The sequence below is a fragment of the Eschrichtius robustus genome, chromosome 19 (genome assembly GCF_028021215.1).
Source record: "Eschrichtius robustus isolate mEscRob2 chromosome 19, mEscRob2.pri, whole genome shotgun sequence".
Taxonomy (NCBI): Eukaryota; Metazoa; Chordata; class Mammalia; order Artiodactyla; family Eschrichtiidae; genus Eschrichtius; species Eschrichtius robustus.
In genome coordinates, this window is record NC_090842.1 from 54,636,049 (window position 1) to 54,655,513 (window position 19,465).

The 19,465-nt window shown below is 42.6% G+C and overlaps 1 protein-coding gene across 2 annotated transcripts in view; it reads right to left on the minus strand.

Annotated features, from left to right (window-relative positions):
• Positions 1-4,088: 4,088 nt before the first annotated feature.
• The window catches only part of ZNF793 (zinc finger protein 793), a 36,665-nt gene continuing 21,288 nt past the window's right edge, over positions 4,089-19,465 (minus strand). The window contains exons 4-7 of one of the 2 annotated variants that reach the window (XM_068528604.1): positions 19,023-19,068; positions 12,446-12,572; positions 11,830-11,925; positions 4,089-8,616 (exon numbers count right to left, since the gene is read on the minus strand). In XM_068528604.1, the coding sequence (XP_068384705.1) occupies positions 7,634-8,616; positions 11,830-11,925; positions 12,446-12,572; positions 19,023-19,037 (1,221 nt within the window). In that variant the 5' untranslated portion in view covers positions 19,038-19,068 and the 3' untranslated portion in view covers positions 4,089-7,633. Of the gene's footprint in view, positions 8,617-11,829; positions 11,926-12,445; positions 12,576-19,022; positions 19,069-19,465 lie in introns of both variants that reach the window. The other variant, XM_068528602.1, reaches the window with a different exon arrangement.

A 19,465-nucleotide genomic window follows, 5' to 3' on the forward strand; every position in this document is an offset into this window, starting at 1 on the left:
CGTGAAACACAAATTTCAGTGTCTGTAAATAAGGTTATTAGAACACAGCCATGCTCATTTGTTTATGTAATGTCTGTGGTTGGTTTTACACTACAAGGGCAGAGTTGAGTAGCTGTGACAGACTGTAGGGCCAGGCCTGCAAAGCTGAAAATACTGTCTGGCTCTTCACCAAGCTCTAAAGCACTAAATCTGCTGTTTCAGAGGTGATTAACACTTCCTAGGGAGAAAGGGGGATTAGCTGTTGAGTTACTTCTGGTTCTGGGTTTAACAGATTTGCAAAGTCTATTAGAAAGAAGAGGAAACAAGGTTTTGAGGAGAAAGGACAGAGAAAGTGAATAAAGAACTGGGAGGTAAAAGTTTCTTGAGATTAAAAGGGCTTTGCAGAAGGGTTTGGGTTATACAAGTGCATGCATTTGTTTAAATTCAGCAAATGTACACTTATAAAATATTCCGATTTCTTCAGCTTACTTGGAAATGAATGAAAAATTGAGATGGACTGATGAATGGATAGATGGAAAGATAAAAAAGCAAATAGGGTAAAATGTTAATGGTGGTATATGAGTATTCACTCGACAATTCTTCCAACTTTTCTGTATATTTGAAAGTTTTCATAATACAAAGTTAGAGGGGTAACAGGGGAAGAGAACGTGAAGAAGGTTACAAACGGGCTGATCTTGGGGTAACTTCTGAGGAACTGACTCTTGTGTAGGGCATTTTTACTGACTTCCAAGGGAGGACCTCCGCTTCCATTGCTCCTGCACTAAGAGACCCAGGGAATTTTAAGCATCAACACACACAGTGACTGCCATGGCAAGGCAACTCACTCAGGTGTTAACAGACTACCCAGGACACTCCCCTCTACCCAGGGCTGGCTTCATGGGCATGCAACCTGTATAGCTGCAGACAGCCCCACACTCAGAAGGTCCCACACTTGGTTTAACGCTCTGCTGTTGCTGTCTTGAAGTTTGTGGTAATTTTTGAACAAGAAGCCCCACGTTTTCATTTTGCCCTAGGTCCACAAATTATGTAACTGGTCCTGCCCCAACTCTCTCCTTCCGACCTACCAGACATATCTGAAAAAAACAGTGCATCTGAAGTCCCACATCAGGATGGCTCCTGATGAAAAAGCCTCTCAGACCATTAAAATATGCCAGTAATAGATTATACTTAGAGTTTGAAAGCAGGCATGGTTTTTAAATAAATTCAGGGGGACGATTTTCACATTAATGCTTCACATGTGTGATAGGACTTTTTTGGAAGATCAGGTTTATTACACAAATTAAGGTATGTAAAATACATGAATACTTTCGAATATTCAATATATAGATATTAACAATTAAAATAAAATATTAAAATAACAATTGTTTATTTCATTGCAAAAAATTGTTTTAAAGATTTATTTCTTGCCCTGTTAGTTACTTATTGAGATGTTATTGACATACAATAAACTGCACATATTTAAAGTGTACAGTGTAATAAGTTTCAACATATACCTACACACGTAAAACCATCACAACCAATATTTGATCATACCCATCACTCCAAAAGGTTACTTGTGCTACTTTGTAACTCTCCCTCCCACACCGGGCAAAACTCCATCCCCCAAACAACCACTGATCTGCTTTCTATATAGAGTTTCATATAAACGGAATCATACAGAATGTACGCTTTTGGGGACTTCCCTGGCCGTCCAGTGGTTAAGACTCAGCGCTTCCACTGCCGGGGGCACAGGTTCGATCCCTGGTCAGGGAACTAAGATCCTGCAAGTTGCGCCCTGCGGAGGAAAAAAAAAAAAATCTGGCTTCTTTCACTCAGCATAATTAGTTTGAGACATCCATATTGTTGTATGTATGAATAGTTATTCCTTTTTATTGCTGAGTAGCATTCCACTGTATACCATACTTTGTTTATTCATTCATCTATTGATGGACACTGGATTATTTCCTGTTTTGGGCTATAACAAATAAAGCTGCTATAGACATTTGTGTACAGTCTTTGCAGGTGAGTCTATGGTGGTGAAGCAGGTAGCTGCGCCCATTGGCCCCCTGGGGGCAACCATTATCAAGGATATTTCTGGCAATTCCCCAATCTTTTTCTGGCCCAGTTTTTGCTTGTAGGTAGGATAGGCGACTGATACCGACCTGCTCCCATCCTTTCTTCAGGGACTCCAGCTCTGGCGCTGCCACTTCTGCAGCAATACAACAGCCAGCGTCTCCTCTTAATCACCTGTTGTGGGTCATAAGAAAAATAGCAGTGCCCTGCAACCAGTTTTTATTAGCGTTAAGGTAGGGCATCCTGGGCGCCACCATTTTGGAGGAGGTGCCAGGCATCTTACATTCTGCTTCTGGGTAGGGAAACCAAAGAGGCCATGGCAAGGGGGTACCTTCCAATAAGTGCAAAAGGCACTTGGGCTCTGGCTTGATGGGGTTGGGAAAGAGGCCCTGGGTGGACAAAGATTTGGGAAAGGGCAGGGCAAGGGGAAAGAAGCCGCAGTAAGGGGGAGTGCAGCTCCAATGGCGCTTCCAACCTGACCCATAGTCACTATGTGAGACAGTGTTTATTGTTGGTTTAAGTCAGTAAATTTTTGGGGTAGTTTGTTTTTCGGCAATAGATAGTACACCTTCCTTGCTGGTCTCCAACATTCCAGGCACACTCCCTATTTTAGGGTCTTTGCATTTGCTGTTCCCTCTGCCTGGAATAGTTTTTTTTGGGGGACAGGTGCATTATTAGGTCCCTCATTTCTTTCAGGTCTTTATGCAGAGGTCACTTTGGAGGCCTTTCTTGGCTACTGTATCTAAAATTTCACTCCCCTCCTGTAATAGGGGAGGCGCAGGCACGACCTATAGCAGTCCCGCTCAGCCATTGGTCAGCACAACAGTGGGCCTCTCCCCTCCCCCTCCTCTGTATAAAAGGAGACCGAATTCGGACTGAGGGAGGATGGTTTTTTGAGACTCTAGTCTGCCATCTTCTTGGTCTGCTAGCTTTCCAATTAAAGTCGTTATTCCTTGCCAGAACAATTCGTCTCCCGATTTACTGGCCTGTCCTACAGTGAGCAGAGTGAGCTTGGGCTCTGTAACACTCCTACTATTTAATTAATTTATTTAGTTATTTAGTTTTTGGGTTTTCTGGCTGCGCCGCATGGCGTGTGGAATCTTAGTTCCCTGACCAGGGATCAAACCTGCACCCCCTGCAGTGGAAGTGCGGAGTCTTAACCACTCGGCCACCAGGGAAGTCCCGATACTCCTACTATTTTATATACCCTTTCCCTATTTACTTTTTGCTCACTGACAATTATCAGTTTCCCTTTCTGTTTGCTGATGTATCCCCAATGCCAAGAACAGTGCCTGGTTCATGGTAAGCACTCAGAATGCACTTGTGGGTAAATGGATATATTACTTCTATTTAGAGTTCAAGAACTCCCAACAAGCACATCCAGAATCTGTGACTCACTCAGATCTCTGCTCCAGCACAATCGCCTTCCTGACTCCTTCCTACTTTTCAAATCTATTTCCCTGGTGAGGTGAGTAGGTTCTAAGATGGCCTGCAATGACTTCTACCTCCTGGAAGTCTGGAAAGAGAAATCCCCCTTGTGTAATTTCTCCCCCTTGAATGTGGCTGGGAACTGTGACTTGCATCTAACCAACAGAATACAGCAAACGTGACAGGATGTCACTTGCATGATAATATTACATAAGAGTGTAACTTCTGTATTGGTAGCAGACTCCTTATTTGAAGCAAGCTGCTGTGTTGTGAGCTGGACTTTGGAGATGCCCATGTGACAAGGTACTGAGGGTAGCCTCTGGCCCACAGCCAGAATGAAATGGAGGCCCTCAGTCCAACAATTCACAAGGAATTGAATTCTGCTAACAACCATGTGATCTTGGAAGCAGCTCCTTCTCTTGTTAAGGATCAGATGAAACCACTGTTCTTGACAACACCATGACTATAGCCTTGTGAGACTTGAACCAGAGGACCCAGCTAAGCTGTGTCTGGACTGACAGAAACTGTGAGATAACAAATGTGGGTTGGCTTAAGCTTAGGTTAAGGTTAACACACTTAGGTTACCAAAGCTAGAGACCAGTGTTAACAAATGTCATAATTTTTTCTCATTACTATCTGTTCTGTGAGGAGGATGCTTTGTTTCAGGGCTAATGATTAGGTGTGTGATCCATACCACAGCTCCACCCTTGTCTGACCATCAGAATTACTGAGGATGCTTGAACCCTCTGCCAGAACTAATCAAACAGAATCTCTGGGGCCAATATGTTTTTTTTTTTTTTTTTAATTCTCTGCAAAGTATCTTGCCCAAGATATTTATTAACTACAAAGGCAGAAATGGCAGATTTAGAGTGGGGAAGTCTGACATTGAGCACCTTGACCAAATGATCAAGGTTGACATCACCAATAAGATTTATCACCATCATGTACCCTCTGATATGATGCACTGAAGATGCATCACTTTTGTAATATTAATGCATAACCCAGTTAATCAAATCCAAATTGAGAGATATTCTACAAAATAACTGGCCAGTATTGTTCAAAAGTGTCTAAGTCATGAAACACAAGAAAAGACTGGGGAACTATCATAGTCTGGAGGAGACTAAAGAGAAATAACAGGTAAATGCAATGTGGGATCTGGACTGGATCTTGGGCTAGACGAAGACATCAGTAGGAAGGGCTATAGTTTAATTACTAGTATTATATCAATGTTAATTTCCTGGTTTTGATAATTGTATTATGGTTATATTAGATGTTAACATTAGGGGAAGCTGTGTGAAGAATATTTGGGAACTGTTTTGCAACATTTTTATAAGTCAAAAATTATTTCAAAATAAAATCAAAAAAATCTCTACTTGAGGGGTTCTCAAAGTATTGCCTTTTGCTCTTTAGATCTACATATTTTCTTTTACTCTGGTGATATCTCAAGGACTGAGCTAGGGGAGAGGCAATAGACCAGGCCAGAGTGCCATCTTGTCAGAAAATAAAAACATTTGCAAGGCCTCATGTATTTCAAAACACTCTTCCCCCCTTTATTTTGTTTTTCAAATTACAAAAGTAACATATGTTTGTAACAAGTAAAACAATACAAAGATATATAAATTAAACAACTACTTACATTTCCATTCCCCACCAGGGTAACCAATGTTAATACCTTGCTTTATATCTATCCCTCCACACTTTTCTCTTTGTTCATATAAACACATACATGCATAAATACACATATACGTGTTTTAATTTAAAAAAATAGATTCATATACATTATTCTGAAATTTTCTCTTTTCACTTAACAATATACCACAAATATCTCCACAAATTAGTAGAGTTCTAGCTTCCCCCTCAAATTTCTTAATCACATATTTGACATATCATACTTGGTTCAGTTATTTACATAATTTTTCTTTGGGGCTTTCATTTTCCTTCTCTGACTACCCCATTATCCACCTGCATCACCCACCTTCCCCGAACCCAATGTATACTCTTCTATACTTTTCTCCATGCATATAAAATCTTACACAAACATATATGATACATGTTTATCACTCATAAGCACCTAGAAGCATTTTGTAACTGATTTACAAAAACAGAGTCATTTTACACACTTCTCCCTTGCTTTTTTCTCTCAAGAAAACATTGTGGAATTCCATTCAAGTCCACTAGCATAGCTTTAACTTGTCCACCTTAATGGCTATATAAACATCCTATGGAATGGATATACTATAGTTCCTTCCCTCTTCAAGTTTCCCTGCTGATGGGCATTTATTTTGATTCTAGTGTTTTTTGCCACTAGGAACAATTCACAATAAATGTACGTGTCCCTTATGTATTGGGGTTTTACTTCTAAGAGAAGATTCCCCAAAGTGGCATAAGTATTTTAAGTTATAATAGATGTCAGATTGCTTTTCAAAAGAGCTGTAACAATTCATGTTTCTACCAGCAGTGTCTTAAGAACACCCTTTGTCCTGAGAGCAAAAAGCACTCCTGCTCTTTTTCGTCAGCTTGATTGCATACTGTCATTATAACTTAAATCTGCATTCTCCAACAACTACTGAGGCTAACCTTTTTTTTTTTTAAAATAAATTTATTTATTTATTTATTTATTTTTGGCTGCGTTGGGTCTTCGTTTCTGTGCGAGGGCTTTCTCCAGTTGCGGCTAGCGGAGGCCACTCTTCATCGCGGTGCGCGGGCCTCTCACTGTCGCGGCCTCTCCCGTTGCGGAGCACAGGCTCCAGATGCGCAGGCTCAGTAGTTGTGGCTCACGGGCCTAGCCGCTCCGCGGCATGTGGGATCTTCCCGGACCGGGGCACGAACCCGTGTCCCCTGCATTGGCAGGCGGATTCCTAACCACTGCGCCACCAGGGAAGCCCTAACCATTTTTTTGATAAGCCCATCAGCCACTTGGATTTGCTCTTCTCTCAACTGTCCATTCTTTGCCATGTTTTGCTATTGGGTTATTTTCTTTCCTGTCAATACGAAGACCACTCTTTCTCTGATTGGCTCTGCAAATATTTTCCCCCAAATCACTGTTTATTGACTGTTGATGGCATCTTTTGCCGTGCAAAAGATTGCACTTTTTTTAAAAAAATATATTTATTTATTTATTTATTGGCTGCATCGGATCTTCATTGCTGTGCAGGGGCTTTCTCTAGTTGCGGCGAGCGGTGGCTACTCTCCATTGCGGTTCGTGGGTTTCTCATTGCGGTGGCTTCTCCTCGTTGTGGAGCACAAGCTCTAGGCACGTGGGCTCAATAGTTGTGGCTCGCGGGCTCTAGAGCGCAGGCTCAGCAGTCGTGGCACACGGGCCTAGCTGCTCCGCAGCATGTGGGATCTTCCCAGACCAGTGCTCGAACCCGTGTCCCCTGCACTGGCAGAAGGACTCCCAACCACTACACCACCAGGGAAGTCTGATTGCACTTTTTATGTAGTCAAATATTTATTTTTTAACAGCTTTTGAGTGTCCTGGGTTGGTAAAGTTAATCTCCCCCAATTCCTAGATTGTACATGTAGTCTCCTTTCATTTTATTTCAAGAATTTTACTGTTATTTTAAAATTTTAAATCTTAAGTCTGCCTGCAGTTTTTTTTTTCGTATGGTTTGTGCTGTTGGTTCAACTTTACTTTCTTCCTGATTAAAAAGCCAGTTGTGCTAGAAAAGGTGGAGAAAATGTGCTGGTTTAATATGTTAAAGCTTTTTAAAAAAATAGCTGGCCATATTATTATTATTATTGTTGTTGTTGTTTTTTGTATTGTTAGACACCAAAAGACAATGGTGATATTTAGAGTGAAAAAGTTTGGTGAATGGCATTCTACATATGTGCTTGACATTCATAATTTATTAAATTCACATTTATAATTCTAAAATATAAGTAGTGCTTATTATGTGGCTCACTGTGGGACACACCATAATATACCTCTAATTTTCTTCACATATATTTTGTATTCTGTTATCATTTAAACTTTCATAAGCCAGAATGAACAGGTTTATGTTTTATAAAATATTTTCTATAATCTTTAGTATAAAACTTTCTGTCACAATTGGAACATGACTTGCCTTATGATAAAACACTTGGTCATTAGATCAATGAGATTTCTCCTAAGGATGAATTCCTCCACATATAATGAAACAGGATATCTTGTTCAAGGCTTTCCTACAATTTTTAGGTTTTCATTCCTGTAAGCATTCTTCCTAGCATGAACTTTCTGATGTCTGCTGAGGTTTGGCTTCTGGTAGAAAGCTTTGCCACATTCGTCGCATCCATAGGGTTTTTCTCCGGTATGAGTTCTCCAATGTTTATTGAGGCATGACTTTTGACTGAAGGATTTTCCACATTCTCTGCAACGATAGGGTCTTTCTCCTGTGTGTATTTTTCGATGTACATTGAGGTATGACTTCTCACCAAATGACTTCCCACATTCATTGCACACAAAGGGTCTCTCTCCTGTATGTGTCCTCTGATGTTCTCTGCGGTGTGACTTCTGGGTGAAGGCTTTCCCACAAAAAAAACACTCAAAGGGTCTTATCCCAGTGTGTATTCTCTGGTGTTTAATGAGGGTTGACTTATGTGAAAAGGCTTTTCCACAGTCAGTGCATCCATATGGCTTCTCCCCAGTGTGACTTCTTTGATGCCTAATGAATTCAGACTTGTAGCAGAAGGCTTTCCCACACTCAGTACAGACATGGGGTTTCTCTGTAGGTGGAACCCTCTTCCGTTTATACACAAGAGAATTGGTTATTGCTGGTTTATACGTAAGTGCTGGGTTATGGCTGAAAGCTTTCTCACAGTGACTGCATTCCCAGAATTTTTCTCCATTAGGTCTTCTATCATGCTTTGTATGTTGTAATAATTTCCCACATCCATAGCACTCATCTTGCTTTTTTGAATAGTTTCTCTTAAAACCATTCAAGTCTAAATTATGGTTCACACTCTTTCCACAAGAGTCCCAGTTATTAGGGTTTTGAATTGAAGGAAAAAGATCAGTGCTCAGATGTGATATTTTCCCAAACTTATTACATTCATGGCTTCTTTCCTTGGGCAACGTTTTCTTGCTGATGAATGTACCTTGCCTCAAAAGCATGTCTTGCTGTCTCTTCTTCTGGACGTTACCTTGCCAAATGTTTTCTGGAGAAGGTACAGCAAATCTTTCCTTATGAATCTGTTATTATGACCTGGAATAAAACTATTTGAGAAATGCCCTAAAAATTTAAAGGGTGCACAGTATATGAATAGAGAGCATGAATCGTAACTAAAGGCACCAATACAGGGAAAAGTATTATACGAGTATAGAAGATTCAGAAACCGGCACAAATGTAATGGAACATGTCATAGATGATAGAGAGAAATAATTTTGAAGATGAGAAGATATTATAGAGCAGTGGTTGGCAAACATGTTCTTAAAGGACCAGTGACTAGTTTAGGCTTTGTGGGCCATATGGTCTCGGTCACAATTACTTAACTCTCCCATTGTATGGTGAGAACACAGCCAGTATGTAAATGTAAGGAGGGTGCAGCTGTGTTCCAATAAACCTTTATGCACAAAATTAGGTGGCTGACCTACAGGCCAAAGTTTGCCAATCCCTGTTACAGAGGAAAGGGGTTTAAATGTCATAAAGCACCTTGTTACCCAATGCATGGTTCTCAATGGTCAGCATCAGCCTCATCTGGGAACTGATATGTAGGCAGATATGCAGAATCTTGGGCCCTACCCCCAAACCTACAGAATCAGGATCTGTATTTTAACAAGTTGCCCAGATGCTTCGTTATCATATTAAGAGTTTGACAAGCACTGTTATAGCAGTCAGAGAGCTTATGTTGAGCTAGTTAGTAATAATATAAATGGCAAGGGCTCTAAGATGAACTAGATAAAAGAAGGAATCAATGAAGCTAACTAGAATTTAAAGCAGGAGCTCTTAACTTGGTATATAGAAATCTGTTCTAACTACAGTTGAGCATTTCCTTTGATTATGAATGTGAACAACAAAACACAGTAGTATTAGCTCCTGTAACTGTCCTAGTTTGTGAATAAGGTATTTTCATGTCACACTATAGTTGTTACAGATTTCTCAAAATATGTTTACAATCATCTCTACTTTGAGATCATGACAATTCATTTGACCTGATGGGAGATCTCATAATTTAATGTATAAATAAGGAAGTATATCTACTACTATCACTAATATCATTAACATCATTAATATTTTGATACTGTATTTTCTAACTTTATTTCAGTAATTACTGTACTTTAGTAATTTGTTTCTCATGTAATCTTATGGGTTTTATTTTTTTTTAATATGTAAAAAAGGGGTCTATTAGCCTTCACCAGAATGGTTAAGAGCTCCATGGCACAAAAATGATTAAGAACCCCTAACTTAAAGACATTCAGGCATGAGGTAATTTGGGTCCAACTTTAGGAGACGTCAGTGGAAAATGAAAAGTAGACAGGAAGATTTAAAGTCATTTCTCAAAGGAAAACCAACAAAACTAGCACATATGCATAGAACAATTAGGGTTACAGAGACAGAAGATTCAAAATGAGCTCATGGTAGCAAAACTCTGGAATGAGAAGTAAGGTGAGGTATATATATGCGTGCACTTGTGTGCGTGTTGGGTGGAGGGGAGGTAGCAAGTAGAAAAGAGGATGACTTCAGTTCTTGCTCGACAAAAAACAGGGATAAGTGGACATAACTGTGGAGATGATCCAGACTGGTAAAATGGGGGGTAGGGGAGCCTAGGTGGTACAAGGCGGACAAAAGGTGGCAAAATGGCAAAGAGGACGGTTGTGAGCATCATATGGTCTCAGAACGGACGACTTCTTTAGGGAGTTACATCATTGAGAAGAGAATCAAGTTTGGAAAACAGAAAATGCAGTAGTCCCTTGGAAGGAAAAGGCTGGGCTGCAGGCAGGGAAATAGAGGATACAGAGAACTTAGAAAGGAGGGCTGACTAGATACTTTTTTTTGGCAGTTATTATATAAAATTCTTGAAAGAGGGAAAAGAAAAGCAGCTGATAGCCAGGTTACAATGGTTTCAGGAAGGTTGATGAGCAGTTTCATGAAGCAAAATACACCTCAGAGGGCACCAGAGTGTGATGGTTAAGAATACTGGTTCTAGGGACTTCCCTGGCAGTCCAGTGGTTAAGACTCTGCACTTCCACTGCAGGGGGAGCGGGTTCGATCCCTGGTCAGGGAACTAAGATCCCACATACCGCGCGGCATGGCCAAAAAATTACAAAAAAAGAATGCTGGTTCTAGAGCCTGACCACCTGGGTTCAAATCCCCATTTGGTCCCTTACTTTGTTATATGTTCTTAGACAAGTTTCTTAACCTTTCTGTGATTGTTTGCTCATTTGTAAATGGGGGAATAAAGGCTGGTAATAAACACCTCACAGGTATTGTAAGTGTTGAATGAGTTGATATATGTAAAGGACTGAGAACAGACCTGGCACAAAGTGAGCACACACTGAGTGTTGGCCAGAAATGCTAATGCTATTGCTGCTACTACTACAACCAGTGAAAGCTGGATGGTTGTAATCTCAAAGACATTATTTTGGGGAGAAGCATGAAATGACTTGAATGTTTTTGGGGTTTATATAATATTTAATTCAATTATGTGATTATAACACCAAGTACAAATGGCATAAAGAGATCCAGAAACAGATGGCACTGACTCTTCTTGCTAAACTCATGACTCTATTGGAGAAGCAGAAGTCCAGAGGCATTCTAAAGAGTAGGTTACCAACACTCAGGATACCAGGGATTATTGTTGAGATATTTTATAGAGCTGATGGGAGAGGGGCAGTTATTCTGAAAATTAAATAGAAGTGGTTAAGACAGGCCAAACTCAGGCATCTCCTTCACTACCCAACTGTCCCTGTTCACTTCCTGGAATTCACTGCTTCCTCCTCTGTGACTTAGGAAATTAAGGGACTCAGGGATAACATAAGGGATTAAAGAAAGGATAGGAAGTGAGACTCTGAGTATGGCAGGCAGGTCTGGGGCATTTTACCCAAAAACTGTTAGAATAGAGAATAGGAAGGAATCAGCAAGAACAAGAGAATCACAGAAGCTTATTTGTAAGAATGCCTGAATGTGAAAGAGAAAGTGTACTGATAACCTCAAGAGAGAGACCAAGGATTCTGGAGAAAAGGAGATGGAGCAAGCACACAGGGAGGTGGGATGCATGGAGGCTGAAGGGTCACCAAGAAGGCTGAAGCTCTCAGAGAAATGTGTCCAGCGGCTTTCAAAGCTCTAAGGCTTTTAAAAGCTGGACACTGAACAAAATCCCAAAGGTGCCAGCCTCCCTTAGTACGTCTTTTGCTGAATTTATCATACTTACCCCAACAGTGGCAGCCTGAGCATGACGCCTCACAAATCCATGGTGCTTCTTCCTGCTCCAGCCTGAGGATCACATATGGTTTGGTGCCTTCATAACCTGTTCCAGGGAAATGATCCAGGCCTTGGACTGAGCTCCTTGGTCTTCTCAGGCAGCATTAAAGGCTACACAACAGACACTGTACTTGGGAGGAGACTGTACACACACTTTGTCCAGAACTCAAAAGGAACTAGTAATCCAGGACCACTGAAACTCAAGCCAAGCTCACTGAAGCACACAGTATAAAGGTTAGGAATACATACTGTGCAGCCATACTGCTGGGGTTCAAATCCCGCTCTGGCTCTGCTATGTACTGCATGGGTGACACTGGGCAAGTTACTTCACCTTCTCTGCCTCAGTTCCCAAATGTGTAAAATAGTGGTACTAACAGTACCTACCTCATAAGGCTCTTATGAGGATTACATGAGTTAATATTTTAAAAGTGGCTAAAACAGTATCTGGCACATAGAAAGTATTTGGTACTTCAGAGGTTCTAGGTACTTCAGTTACTTTTAGCAACTGAAAAAGGAAAGGTGGTCATTCAAGCATAATCTAGATTGTGTGGCAGAGCTGTTCTTACCCACTGAGAGGAGGTTGCTGTAGGTCTCCAGCATCACATCCCGGTATAGGGCCCTCTGAGCAGGATTCAGCCTGTGCCACTCCTCTTGAGTGAAGCCCACTACCACATCCTTGAATGACACAGGTCTCTGCTGAAGATGAAATGACATTGAGTCATGTGGGGAAAGTGTAGGCAGAGGTGGATGGTTCTGATTTTTTATAATGTTCATAGGTCAGAGCTTATTATGATCATTTATCTAGGATGCTTTTTATATTCCTGGCTTTGGACTATATATGATGGGATTGGAAGCCACTGTCATTTATATTTGGGTCAACACATATTGACTGAAGACTGTGTCTGACCCAGTCCTGGTTGCTGGGGACACAGTCATGGGTGGCACCTGACCTCAAGGAGCTCACAGCCTGGCAGGGAGAGCAATATGTAAGGCCCTCAGGGTGAAAGGGTAAGAGCTGTGATAGCAGGAGATCTGGGCTATGGCATGCAGAGAAGTGAATGGTCCACTAAAACTATCAGGGTCTAGTTAGGCTTCAGAGCTAAGGGATATGTGCAGCTGAATCTTCTCTGCAGAGATGGAAATACTGCCTTCCTTGCAGAGGGAGCAGCGTGAACAAAGGCACGGGGGCCAAACAGTGATTTTAAGGATGGCAAGTCACTCAGTTACAGGAGAGAGTACAGAGGCCTGTGAGTGATGAAATGATGGACTTTAAGACAATGAGAAATCTATCAAGGGAGTGGGGTGTGTAGAAAGCACATTCTAGAAGGCATGTGGTGAGTTTCTTGCATTCTGTGTCAAGCTGTACAATGGTAACTCTAAGCAGACTGTGAAAAGTTAAGGATGTACATTGTTTCCTAGAGTAATCACTAAACTCAGTGCAAAGAGGTGTATTGAAGTAAATAAAATTCTAAAAAATATTCAGTTAATCCGCACAAAAACACACACACAAGAGAAAAGAAATAAAGCAAAAGCAGATGGGACAAATAGAAAACTAAATGCTAAAAAGATATAGATCCAATCCTACCAATAATTATATTAAACTATATTAAATTATAAGGTTATTTAATACATGATTAAACACTCCAAAAAGGCAGAGATTGTTAGACTGGAGAAAAAAAGTAATACTGCCTACAAGAGATAAAGAACTCGCAGATAGTTTGAAAGTGAATGGATGGAAAGAGAAATGTGGTGGGTGACCTGGAGGGAGAAGAAAGGAAAGACTCTGTACTAATCTAGGTGGAAGATGATGCTCACAAGTAGGATGGAAACAGTGAGACAGAGAAGGACCAATGTAAAGAAGAGCAGAACCTGTACCTTAACTGGTCGTGGGGTGTGAAGAAGGTGTAAGGGTAACACCCTTACCTTTGTGGTATCTCAAAGGCAGCTGGGTGACACTGGTCACCAATCTCAATTGCAGCTGAGAAAAACTGCAAAAGCAAAGAGGACGTGGTGTGTTGGGGGACACAAAGGGGGAGACACTCGGCAGGCAGCAGGATGGACATGAGTCATGTCAGGAGCAAGAACAGGAACGGAGCTAAAGCTGTGTGAACCATCAGCACAGAAGTGGTAGCTAAAGTTGTCACACAGTGTGGTCTCTCTCAGCAAGGAGACAGGATGAGCAGAGTACTCAGGCCAGAGCCCCAAGGGACACTAGAACACAAGAGGCCAATGGCAGAAGAGTCCAGCTGGAGACCCAGAGGAGGAAGTTTGGAAAGGAGGCTCCACAGCCTGGCAAGCCTCAGATTACACTGTCCGGGCAGTCAGTCCTCTGGTTTAGGGCAGAGAACAAATTCTCCAAAGAGCCCAGTGCTCCGGAACCAGATAGCTGCTGAAAGACCCACAGGTACTAACCTAAGAAGGCATCTGTGATATTGTGATATATTAAGAAATATAGGGCTTCCCTGGTGACGCAGTAGTTAAGAATCTGCCTGCCAATGCAGGGGACACAGGTTTGAGCCCTGGTCCGGGAAGATTCCACATGCCGCGGAGCAACTAAGCCTGTGCGCCACAACTACTGCACCTATGCTCTAGAGCCCATGAGCCACAACTACTGAGCCTACGTGCCGCATCTACTGAAGCCCCCGCACTCTAGAGCCCGTGCTCCACAAGAGAAGCCACCGCAATGAGAAGTCCGCGCACCGCAACGAAGAGTAGTCCGCGCACTGCAACGAAGAGTAGCCCTCGCTTGCCGCAACTAGAGAAAGGCCCGTGCGCAGCAATGAAGACCCAACTTAGCCAAAAATAATAAATAAATTAAAAAAAAAAGAAATATATATATATTTGATCTTCTTGCCTGATTCCTGGCACAGAGCTTCTTAAACCTTTGTAACTTCCAGAGCGACAGAAGTAATAATAGGAGTGTCTTTTATTAGTAGTAACAAGCCCGTGTCAATCATCTCAGAGTTTATACTAATGATGTAACTCTTTGAGGATGGGGGCTGGTTGCCAGAGGAACCAACCAGGTATTAGATGGTTGGAACCTATAGCCATACACCCCCCAATCTCTGGGGAGGGGAGAGGGATTTGAGATTGAGCTAATCACCAAAGGCCAATAATTTAATCAATTATGCCTAAATAATGGAATCTCCATAAAAACCCGGGAGAGCTTCCAGGTTCGTGAACTCAGCCAGGGGGTGTGCACCTCAAACTCCATGGGGACAGAAGCTCCTGTGTTCAGGACCCCTCTGTACCTTGCCCTACATACCTCTTTATCTGGTTGTTCATTTGTATCCTCTATAATATCCTTTATAATAAACCTGTAATAGTAAGTAAAGTGCTTCCCTGAGTTCTGTGAGTTATAGCAAATTATCAAAACTGAGGAGGGGGGTCATGGGAACCCCCAACTTATAGCTGGCTACTCAGAAGTTCAGGTAACCACCTGGGATATCCAATAGGCATCTGAAGTGGGGGGCAGTCTTGTAAGACTGACCCCCTAACTTGTAGGGTCTGCATAGAATTGGAGAATTGTTTGGTGTGGGGAAAAAACTTCTTCTACTCCTGTGAGTACAGGAAACAGTTTTTTCTTTAGTATCTAAGATATTATCTTCAAGTGACTGTATAGTAGAGAATTTAACCTTGCCCAAGGAGAGGTCTGACCTTTGCCCTCAGTTCCTAGAAGTTAATCTCTAAACCCCTGTAACATCCTCCTAGGTAAGAGTGTCTCTGTTTACCTGGGGGCCTTGGGCCACACCAGATAGTCTAACAACATGATTTCTGGGGGAAGCTTTGGCTCACAGACATCAATCAGCTCAACCTCCAGAGGGGCTGGAAACTGAAGTCAGCAGTCAGTCATGTCTACTTGACCAACCCCCACAGAAAACTCTGGACACCAAGGCTTAGGTGAGCTTCCCTGGTTGGTAATACTCTGTAGTGTCACACATGGTTGCTGAGAGAATTTCGCACTGTCCACACTCACTGGGAGAGGACACATGGAAGTCCTGTGTGTGGAACTCTCCTGGACTCTGCCCCAAGTGTCTCTTTTCTCGGCTGATTTTAATCTGTATACGTCTGCTGTAATGAACCCTAACTGTGAATATAACATTCTGTGAGTCTTCCTAGCGAATTATCAAACCCGAGGGTGGTCTTGGGAACCTCCAAACTTACAGTTGCTGTCAGAAGTGAGGGTGGTTTTGTGGACTGCTGTCCACTGCTCTACAGTCACTGACAGACGTGAGAGGCAATGGAGCAGATCAGTTAAAAGCATGAACTTTGGGGCAGGACTGCTCGAGTTCAAATACAGGCTCAGCCACTAAATGAGCTACCCTGGGAAAGCTCTTTAACCTCTCTGTGCCTCAGTTTTCTCATCTGTTAAATGGAGATAATAATAGTGTGTGTCTCTTAGTTATTATATTATGAGGTTTAAATGAGTTAACATGTGTAAAGCCTTTATAAACTGTGCCTGGCATATGACAGCACAATATAAAAGTACCTATTTTAAGTAGAAAAAGATTGTAAATCAATATTTAAAAATCTGTTAAGAAAGGGAAAACAATTCTAAAGGACAGAAAAAAAGGTGGGGGGGGTGCACCCAGGACCTGTGCCTGGGTGTCAGTGGGGTGGAGAGCCCTAGTGCACCACACAGTGCCAGTGGCACTGGCCCACTACCTCTGGGAGTGGCCAGAGGGAAGAAGCATTGATAGGGCCCCACAGAGGTGAAAGGGCTGAGAGCAGCCACTCTCCACTCTCAGGAGGCTGTAGGTCTCCTTGAAGAATGCTGGGTCCTATGGTGGTGAGACAGGAAGGGGGCAGGGCACAACCTTTAAAAGAATGACAGCCATTGAGGACACGACATAAACTGGTTAGAACCAACTAGGTCCAAGATGGTGGACGACTGACTTCCACTAGACCTTGAGCCTCAGTATACCTCAGTATACGCTTATTGTAATACATCAGCAAGCTAAATGACACACCCATAGGTGCCATAACAGTTCCAAGGTGGACCATACAAGGCCAAAAAGTGGGTGGTGGCCCAATTCCTGGTAATCTCTGCCCCTTCCCTAAAATAGTTGGAATAATCCTCCCACTTACTAGCCTATGAGATTACCCACCCCTATAAAAACTGACAACCCCCGTACATACCCTGGCCCTTCTCGCCTTCTGAGATGGCCCACACTCTGTCTGTGGAGTGTGTATCTCCCTGAATAAACCTTCTTTCACTTTACTGTGGCTTGCTCTTGAATTCTTTCCTGCACGAAGCCAAGAACCCACACTTGGCGGCCGTCCCAGGGACTCACCTGAGACCTGGGATGTGACCACCCTCTCGCACCCCACTCTTTTTCCTGCAACAGTAGCACTTGAGTAGTGGCCCAGGCAGATGCATCTGAAGGCAGGACCAAAACCAGGGTGGAGGCCATGGAAGCTGGCATGTGAGACCCTAAGACCCACACAAAGGAGGTACCAACTAGACTCCCTCTCTGATGCCAGAACAACATACTGTGGTAGTGGGTGAGCAGCAGTCAGGCTTCATCACAGAGCACAGGACCTGGCTCAGTGACAGGTTCTGGGCAGTATTTCCCAAAAAGAGCTAACTGGAATGGGATGGGGTGGAGTGGGACAGGACAGGATGAAACAGAATAGGAGGGAATAGAACAGAGCAAAGCAGAAAAGACGTAATCCTGCACCTAAAAGGCCATGTCATTTCCACCGAACACAGGGATGAAGAAGAGGGAGATGGAAGAAACACTGAGGCTGTAAAATCAGCAATACTTGGTGACTGAGTGTGAGAGGTGGAAGGCGGGCAGAAGTCAAGGGTAAATCTCAGGGTCTTGGCTTGCCTCGTGGGATGGTACCATCTCCTGAGATGAGAAACAGGGAAGAGGAGACAGAAATCAAGAGTTCAACTTTGTACACATTAAATATGAAGTGCTCTGGGGCAGCCAGGTGCAGATGTTGGGCAAAGGGGTCTGAAGCTCTCAGAGGAGGCCTCAACTTAGGTATGGATGTGGGAGTCACTTGCAGACGCACCAGCATCAACCTAAGAGTGGATGAAACCACCCCCAGAGGCCCCAGAGAAGGTTCAAACCCACAGGAACATCAATGTCTAAGACACTTCTTAAAAAAGTGCCCTGAAAAGCTAGTTTTCTCTTGGAAATAACAATACGCTTCTCCCTTATGGCCAATGCAAGTCATGGGCTGTGTTTGCCTTTTTGCTGGGCTACCAGGAAGTCCACAGTTGACTCTCACTGGACTCTCTCCTTGTACATCTGTATTCCAACAAAGAATGTTCCTTGCATCATTGCTTAAAATATCAAATTTGGAAATTACCGAAATGTCCATAATATGGGGGATGGGTTAAGTATTCCATGCATATGATTGAGCATTATGTATGTTATTTAAAAAAAAAAAAAAGCATGGTTCTTAGTACTAATATGGTACAATCTCTAGGATATTTTAATTGGGAAAAAAGGGTAGAGTAGTATGTATAATAAGTATCTGGCCATTGTGTCTATGTGTATAGAGAGGCTGTGGTATTCCACCCAAATCTCCCTGCAGTACCAAGGTACTTCTCCCAGCTGCTAGGAGATGGCTGGCTGTTGCCGGCGTGAAACCTTTAGAGAATTTCCCTTGGCCAAAGGGAGCGACCCCACCCAAGGTTATGTCCCCTCCCTGGGGCAGCCTACAACCAATGACTGGTTGATTTCAGAATACAAAGGCCTCCTTGCCTCCATTCAGGACAACACTGAGGACCATCCCAGCTCCAGAGCATCTTATAAGATCAGCTGATGCCTCTGTTCAACAACTCCCTCTGCCCACCTTGCTTCCTTCACTGACTTACAGGTGTTCCAAGAGCCTCCCTAGTAAACCTTCTGTGTGCAAATTTCCATCCCCAAGTTTGTTTTCCTGAGAACCCAGCCTATGACAAAGCATATGTGGTTGAAATGCATATATTTTTTTCTAGAATAGTTTCCCCAAGAAGGGAAACTAGGCTCATTTTGTTTGTTTTTTGGCCGCGCCGTGCGGCATGTGGGATCTTACTTCCCCGACCAGGGATCGAACCCGCACCCCCTGCATTGGACGCACAGAGTCTTAACCACTGGGCCGCCAAGGAAGTCCCAAAAGTAGGCTCGTTAATGTCACACTTACCTGGTACTCGATCATTTTCTGTTGTTCTTGGAAAAAGATCTGCGGCCTGTGAAGATAGAGATGGGGGGAGGGGTGGGGAGGAGGATGGGGAAAGAGAACAGAGCTGTGAGGGACCGGGCTTGTTTTAGAACTTGCAAATTCCCTGTAAATCTTGGACAAAAACCCATGCTTTAGATCACTGGGGTAGAAGAAAAAAGTGTTGCCATTCAATTCAGAATGTGGATGCACAGAAGAGACTTATCAGGAAACAAAAGTTGCTACCAAGTAAGAATTGAAAGTTATTAAAAAACAAAATCCTTAAAACTTAAATAACTGTCCCCAAGTATATTCTGGAAAAGGGGCTTCTATATCTGTAATAAAAATATTATCAAAAAAACTCAAAGAAAAGTAAAATAACTGTGTAACATTAATAAAACTAATGGTTACTTAAAGTATGGTACAAA